General features: G+C 41.6%; 1 protein-coding gene across 1 annotated transcript in view; it reads left to right on the top strand.

The window, feature by feature from the left end:
* The first annotated feature begins 1,324 nt into the window (after nucleotides 1-1,324).
* Nucleotides 1,325-8,165, top strand: part of pcdh1a (protocadherin 1a) — a 106,085-nt gene continuing 99,244 nt past the window's right edge. The window contains exons 1-2 of the mRNA XM_042499273.1: nucleotides 1,325-2,119; nucleotides 3,119-5,305. Of these exons, the coding sequence (XP_042355207.1) occupies nucleotides 1,325-2,119; nucleotides 3,119-5,305 (2,982 nt within the window). The remainder of the gene's footprint in view (nucleotides 2,120-3,118; nucleotides 5,306-8,165) is intronic.

The following is an 8,165-nucleotide window of genomic DNA, read 5'->3' as shown; positions in this document are numbered from 1 at the left end:
TATCTCACCACTGCTAAATCCAATACCTGTACGCTTTTCTTTTTCTCTCCAAGTTCTTTTATGCTTCAAAAACACAACACTTTTTATACTTAAAGGTGATTCAGGAACTCAGGCGCACCACACATAGAAAACTGCAAAAATATTGCTTTTACGAAGTTTTCCAAAGCACTGGACCTTGATATTTGACTTAAACGTCTGCTCTTATTTCAATTACCAATAGAGCTTAACACAGCCACACGCACACACACACACGTACACAGAGGAAATAATTATAGTCTAAAATCATCGTAGCATGAAAAAAGACAGAATTCTTTAGCTAGAGGGAATACAGATCAAAGAAGACACTAAAATAATGGGTCATAATTACAGAGTTGAAAGGTTCAAAATCAAACATAATGATTACAGTGTTTGAGCTAGCCAGTAGCAATGGAGCGTGGATGGAAATTTCTGCATTGTGCATTGTTTCGAGCTGCATGTGATAATAACGTCCAAATTGCATAATCTGCACGAGAAGAAATGTCCTCATTGCCTCCGTAACCCTTAGCATGCATGCGCTTGTTGTGAAAAGGCCTGTCTGGTAATGATATTCATCAGTTTGACTCTGTCAATTGATACCATCTTGGCAGGTTCATAAGGATTTATGCTTGAAGGTATATTTTGCACTGCAGGTTACGTTTTAGCTGCAATGCTTCACCACTCAATGTCTGGTAGTGTAATACCAAAATAATGAGTCTCTTAGGCGATCTGATTTTGTATTACACTTTTATTTGATTACGCAGCTGAAACAATCCAATCCACACTGGCCCTCAAGTTTGTTCTGTGTATGAGCTCAAAAGATACAATTTCTTGTTCCTACATTAATTTCAACATGAAATTTGAAAAGCCAAGACATTCATTGAAGATATTGAAGCTCTGGGACAGAAAAAGAAACCAAGCCTGGAAACAGTTATGATTGCACTTTTAAAATATGCCTTCTTTCCCTTTGTTGTTATTGTTGTCTAATTATATTTTGTGCTTCTAGGCCTGTTGTAGATTTGGGTACTACTTATTGACAAAAAAAAAAAAAAAACAGCTGTAGAATTATAGTAGAACATTACACTGAAGACTTTTTTTTCCTGCTGACTGCATGTATCACTGTGGTCTTAATGACTTTTTGATGTGAGTTCTGTGTTTTTACTTTATAATAAGAGTTAAGTAATTATTGCCTATGGGGGCTTGTATAGTTACAAGGCATTTTATAGCCGAATCCTTCAACACAATTTCCAAAAGGAAATGTTTTGACACAATACTCTGTCATTTTACAGGCGGATCTTCTGATGATCTAATGGAACTGAATTTACGAGTAGTGCTGTTCTGGGTCCTGGTGCTGCACTGTGGCTCTGCTGAAGGCAGTATCCTGTACCGGGTCCAGGAGGAGCAGCCTCCCAACACTCTCATTGGGAGTCTGGCAGCGGACCAGGGCCTGCCGGACTCAGGTCATCTCTACAAGCTGGAGGTGGGGTCCCCTTATCTTCGTGTCGATGGAAAGACTGGGGACATTTTCACCACGGAGATTCCCATAGACAGAGAGACCCTGAGGGACTGTCGGACCCTGGCTAAGGGTAAGCCCTGCTACCTGGAGTTTGAGGTATCAGTGACTGATCTGATACAAAACCAGAGCCCACGACTCATTGAAGGACGCATCGAGGTACAGGACATCAATGACAACACTCCACAGTTCCCCTCATCTGTGCTCACCATCTCTGTCCCAGAGAACACCATCATGGGGGCTCTGTTCTCCATACCACTTGCTACAGACAGAGACTCTGACAGAAATGGGGTGGCGGATTATGCTCTGACTGCAGGGCCAGACGCAGCAACCCTTTTTGGTTTACAGGTGGCTGACGACAGGGGGGGGAAGCTCCCACAGCTCATTGTCCTGGGCAACCTAGATCGCGAGTTAAAGGATTCCTATGACCTCACCATCAAGGCGGTGGATGGAGGAAACCCACAGCGCTATAGCAGTGCTCTGCTGAGAGTGGTGGTCACCGATGCCAACGACAACTTCCCCAAGTTCGAGAGGTCCACGTATGAGGCGGAAGTGTCGGAAAACAGTCCAGTGGGGCACTCTGTGCTGCAGGTGAGATTGTGATGCAAATATACTCTTTTTTAAGAACTTACTTTAAATTAATTTGCAGTCTGAAGTGAACAGTTATAGTGGATTGCAAAGAAAATTGTTTGTGCTGCTTGATGTACTGTTTTGAGTTTTATCTTCAACAGCTTAGAAACACAGACTTAGAAAAAAAACTCAGGCAATTTATCAAGATGGTTTTGAAAAATGAGTGCGCATCATGTTTGTGCAGTGCTTATTCTTCAGATACAGTCATAATGTTTAAAACCAAATCAAAGACAGATATTTTTATTCTGCAAGTTTTGCTTTACAATATTTAAAAATAGCCTTACAACTCTGAATGTTAAAAATTAACCTCAAATGGAAGAACTCTTGGGAAGCCAAGGCCACACTTACTTCTTGTCAACTCGTGTATCCAGTTTTAAAAAATTAATTATTTGTAAGTTCACTCCTATTACTCAGATGAGCATTTTTAAATAATACCTAAGGTACAAAAGCATTATGATATGCTTGTACAGGTAATTAAGCTGCTTATTGCTTTTGTTGTGCTATTATACGCGAAGAAATAGAATTAGAGATACACAATATCAGAGTGTAGGAGTAAGATACTCTATGTAGGATTTTCTCTGCATACTGCTGTGAAATTGTACAGGCTGTCATGAAAATAAAAATGTGGCAGCCCTAATTTTTGTCCATATGTTGTCATGTGGACCTTTTCTCCAGCTGATCTCTGAAATAAAAGAAGAAAGGGGGTGGGAGGAGAGGGGGGAGAGAGAAAAAAAGGCTAGTGACATAAATATCAAAAGCAGAGAGGAAGGCAATAATGAAACGTGCCTAAATAAAGCCATTCATATGCTGTGCTTTGAAGTGATCAGGCATCAGTTAATGAATTTATTCATTCATTCATTGACCAATGATAAGTAGAGAGGATCTTGCACTTGCTATCTTTAATTCTAACTTCAAGTTGCATAAATCGCACCTTAAACCACACATTTCCTTTCATTCTAGGTCAAAGCAAATGACTCTGACATGGGCCCTAATGGAGAAATTGAGTACACCCTTCACCAAGCTGTAGACCCGGTGCCGAAACTCTTGCGGATTGATCGCTCCACAGGCATTATCTATGTCAAAGGACCCCTGGACAGGGAGGAAATCAGCAGCTTGTCCTTCTATGTTGTGGCCAGGGATAAGGGTCCTCAACCTAAAAGCTCTAACACGTTTGTAACCATCGAGGTGACTGATCAAAATGACAACGCTCCAGCCGTGGAGATTCGTGGAATTGGTCTTGTGACACACAGTGAAGGAGTGGCTAACATATCAGAGGACATGCCAGTTGGAACAGCTGTTGCTTTGGTGCAAGTGTCTGACAAGGATGAGGGAGAGAACGCTGTGGTTACTTGCGTGGTTGCAGGAGACGTGCCCTTCCAGCTGCGGCCTGCCAGCGACTCATCCAGTGACAACAAAAGGAAGTATTTCCTACAGACCACCACTCCCCTCGACTACGAAAGGATTAGGGATTACCGAGTAGAGATTGTGGCTGTGGATTCTGGAAATCCAGCGCTCTCTAGTACAAATTCTCTAAAGGTGCAAGTGACTGATGTGAATGACAACTCCCCAATATTCTCCCCAACTTTGTTTGAAGTAGATTTTGCTGAAGAAAACCAACCAGGGGAGAAAGTTTTGGATGTTACTGCTTCGGATGCAGACAGTGGCACTAATGCTGAACTCCTTTATAATATTGTGGCAGACTCATCCATCAAAGGTCTGTTTGAGATTGACCCAAATACGGGCGAAGTAAGAGCCCGAAGCCCGCTTGACCGTGAGCATAAAGAACACTATGAGTTCCGGGTCACCGCAGCCGATAAAGGGTCACCTGTTCATAAAGGAACAGCAACAGTTGTAATAAAAGTCCTTGACCGCAACGACAATGACCCCAAGTTCATGCTCAGTGGCTACAGCTTTTCAGTTCTGGAAAACATGCCTCCCCTCAGTCCAGTTGGCATGGTGACAGTCCTGGATGTGGACAAAGGTGAGAACGCTCGAGTTCACCTTTCTGTGGAGCCCGATGGAGGGAAGTTTGTTGTTCAAAATGGAACGGGAACCATCCTGTCAAGCATCTCATTCGACAGGGAGAAAGAAAGCAGCTATACTTTCCGTCTCAAAGCAGTGGATGGAGGAGAGCCGCCTCGGTCCTCATATGTTGGCGTTACCATCAATGTACTGGATGAAAATGACAATGATCCTGTCGTCACCAAGCCCTCCAATTCGTCCTTCAGGCGCTTGTCACCTTTAGCTTCCCCAGATAGCCACGTTGAGGTGGTGGAAGCTGAAGACCTTGATAGCGGGCCTAATGCAGAGCTGGTCTTCAGTATTGCTGGTGGAAACCCTTATCAGCTATTTCGCATTTCCCCCTCCAGTGGGGAGATCACTCTAGCAAAAGAAATGACCCGTAAACATGGCGGACTGCATCGCCTAGTGGTGCGAGTGAGTGACAGGGGGAAGCCCGCACGTCACGCCACTGCCCTGGTCCACATCTATGTCAATGAAACCATTTCAAATGTCAGCTTAGTGGAGGCTCTAGTAGGACACAGTCTTTACACTCCACTGGACAGGGACATTGCTGGTGATCCTGACAACGGTTTTGCTGCACAGCGTAGTAATATTTTGTTTGGGAGCCTCGCTGGTGTGGCAGGTGTTGTCATGTTGATCTTGGTGGTGGTGTTTATTCGACACCGCATCCAGAGAGAAACTAAGAGTGGGTATCAGGCTGGCAAGAAGGAAACAAAGGACTTATACGCACCCAAGCAGGCTCCAAAGAATGCCAAAGGCAAACGAGGAAGGAAAGGGAAACCCCAAAAGTCCCCAAAACCACTTGGAGAAGACGAGGAAGTCAGCCTTCAGAAGAGTCTCAAGTTCAACCTCGATGGAGTCAATGACAGCCCCAGGATACACCTGCCCTTGACATATTCACCAGGAAGCCCTGATATAGGCAGACACTACCGCTCCAACTCCCCATTGCCCTCCATCCAGCTGCAGGCCCAATCCCCTTCAGCCTCCCAGAAGCATCAGGCTGTCCAGGACCTTCCTGCCGCTAACACCTTTGTAGGGACGGGAGGAGATGACAATTCTACCGGCTCAGACCAGTACTCAGACTACAGCTACAAGACCAGCCAAATGAAGTACAGCAACAAACAGGTAAGGTCGTGCTTTAAAACTCTTAACTGCTGTCTGGATGGTCTGTTAGAGGAAGGGATGGTTGGTGTTTTGCATTGTTTGAGGGGATTGTAGAAGGATGACCTGATTTTAGAACTCATATATATTATTCTTATTGTGTGCAACACTTAAAAAACATCTGATAGAATGAACAGCTCTAGTAAGACCATATTAATATATTTAAAAGATAATATGAGATCAAATTTGAATAATTTAAATGGCTTTCGCTATTGTTGTGCCATGACTCAAATTTGAAAATTGTCAAAAAATAACACATATTGCATTTTTTTTTTGCTTTTTACTTTTCTTATTTAGAATTTAATTCTCTGCAGAACAACAGATAATGTGTGAGAAATTCGAATACGAAAAGTGTATAGCTTTTTTTAGAATTAAATGAAACGGTATTCTACAAAATTCTTGTTGCCATTACAAAGATTCTATGGGCATATGGACGAAATAAATATGCTATGGGAATTGTGTAATTATGATATATTGGACTCCAGTTATAAGTAGAATATAGTATCCCTCATTTCTCTTAATACTATGTGCAGTGACATGTTGTCTTACTACTTTTTCTGTTATTAACTCCAAGCATATGATCAAATGTTGCACTCCTAAAAAACTTTTTTTATGGAGGATAGTAGTGGAGTTGAGCAGGAAGGTCCATCTCGCAGTGACTTACTTCTGCTCCTCTGCATGACCTCTAGTGCTCTGATCTCCACAGGTCACTTGCTCTTATCTCCCCGCTCCTTATGCTCTTATCTCCTCTTATCTGTACAACATTTGGCAAGGCTCGAATCGCCATGGAAACAGAAATATTAATAGACTCAGAGGGGATTACGAAAGGGAAAAAATGTAGAGTCTAGAGATAGAAAGCTATTGTGTCTCTAGGTTTCTGTGTCATCCGCAAGTGTGTGAATGAATGTGCGTCTTGGGCTAGACAAGTGTAGAAGTGTACTGTATTTGTGTGTGTGTGTGTGTGTGTATGTGTGGGTGCAAAGGGGATAAGGCTGACTGCTATTATCCTTAAATAATATAACAGTCTGTATAGCAAAATGTCCACATGTAAAGATCTCATCAGAATATTAAGAGAGCTATACATAGAATAATGAAATGCATCTCTCTTTTTCCTGTAATTACTGTACTAAACATTTATTCTGTGTGAGGAAAAAATCATCCAGGAGGTACATACAGAATCACATCACTTCAAAGAGTCGCAAAATCCAAAGGCTGCCCACTACTGGCATTCCTTTTTTCCAGCTGAGTTGTACCTGCTGATCTGATATATTTGTGAATCAATCATTAAAGAAAGAGTTAAGATTTTTTTTTCCTGTATGAGATACTTATTCACAGACAGAATATTAATAACAGTAGATGTCAGTTGGTACATAATATAACCACTTATATAAAATATCAGTATTAATTCAAGTTATGCTACATTGAGAGTAGCTTCACAGCCTTTCCTTAATGTCAGACAGTGATTTTCTATGGGAAAATTAAGCTGTAGCTAGCTTTCGGACAGAAAAGTAAAGTGGAGAAAATAATCCCAACATAGAGTACACTTAAACTATTATACATTTTTTAATGTGAAACTTTTTCTGTAACTTACATACATGCAATACATTTTGGTGTTGCCCCAATCCACAACAGTACATGCAAATTTTCCTTGTCAGACCATCTACTGAATGTAATCCACTGTCTATAGATATGTACCCCATAAAACTCCACTCCAAAAAAATCTGAACTGTCCCTTTAATGATTTGTTGCTACAACAGTATTCAAAACAATTTTTTTATCAAAAATATTTGACAGTGATATATGCAATTTATTTATGTCCAAGACAAGTTGACATCTGCTCTCAGTATGCTTCCATATATCAAATCACGGTGTCACGCATTCAAAACAGTTTGACATTCTCCAAGGCTTTGCAAAAGTTTTAAACATGAAAATTAGAAAAAAATAGAGGAGGAAAATATGCTGCTGCGTTCTGAACATGTGTAGGTGACACATTTTCAGTGGCGATATCTTCAGAGCCACTATCACAGTTGGCTGGTTGGTAGTTCCAGCAGATGCTGGCTGACAGTTTAGGTGATCACAAGCCTTTGTGGGTGGAGTCAGTTTAGAGAACAGTCACCACTGTCTCCTTGATGGACAACATAAGGGACAAAACTGACTGCAAGCCACGGGGTGTGTCTGGGTATTTGTGTGTAGTGCCAATCAATGTGCTTGTGTACAGATTTGCAGCCCAGTGAGAGTGTGTTAATTGTAACTGCAGCACAGATGTAAGCTCACAGCTCCTGACAGTGTTTGTGCTTTCTCAATATGATAACATAAATGCGTATGAGGCATGACTCAAGTGATTGACAGGCTGTGAAAAAACACGGACAGATGTTGAAGCTCATGTGACATACCTTAGCAGATGTTGTCTCATGTATGGCATCCCCTCTCACATCAGGAAGAACAGATTGACCAAAATATATAATTAAAGTAACTGCCAAGTGATGTGACAGATGTGGAGTGGTGGTGCCCTTGCTTTAATTAACTGTGCTACACTCTACAATGGTGTTTCATTGGGAATGTGGTCAGGTGTAGGTTCGTACCAAACTTGTGATGTTATGTCTGAAAGTTACAGCCTGCACGGTTACAGATTATGAGCACACAGAACAAAATAAGCATTTTTAGTCAAACTTTTTTTTTTTTTTACATTTTTGTTAGTTTCGCTCTGTAACCATCTGCTGCATTGTCATTCCTTATTCTACAATTTCCGAAACAGCTCTCTATTGTTGGGTGTAATCAGAGTCAGTGTTCGACAAACTAAAGCAGTCTGATCCGGAAACTGTAA

The sequence above is a fragment of the Plectropomus leopardus genome, chromosome 13, assembly GCF_008729295.1.
Source record: "Plectropomus leopardus isolate mb chromosome 13, YSFRI_Pleo_2.0, whole genome shotgun sequence".
In the NCBI taxonomy this organism is placed as follows: domain Eukaryota; kingdom Metazoa; phylum Chordata; class Actinopteri; order Perciformes; family Serranidae; genus Plectropomus; species Plectropomus leopardus.
The sequence above is the reverse complement of the archived record's forward strand: the minus strand, read 5'-3'. Positions and strand labels throughout refer to the sequence as shown.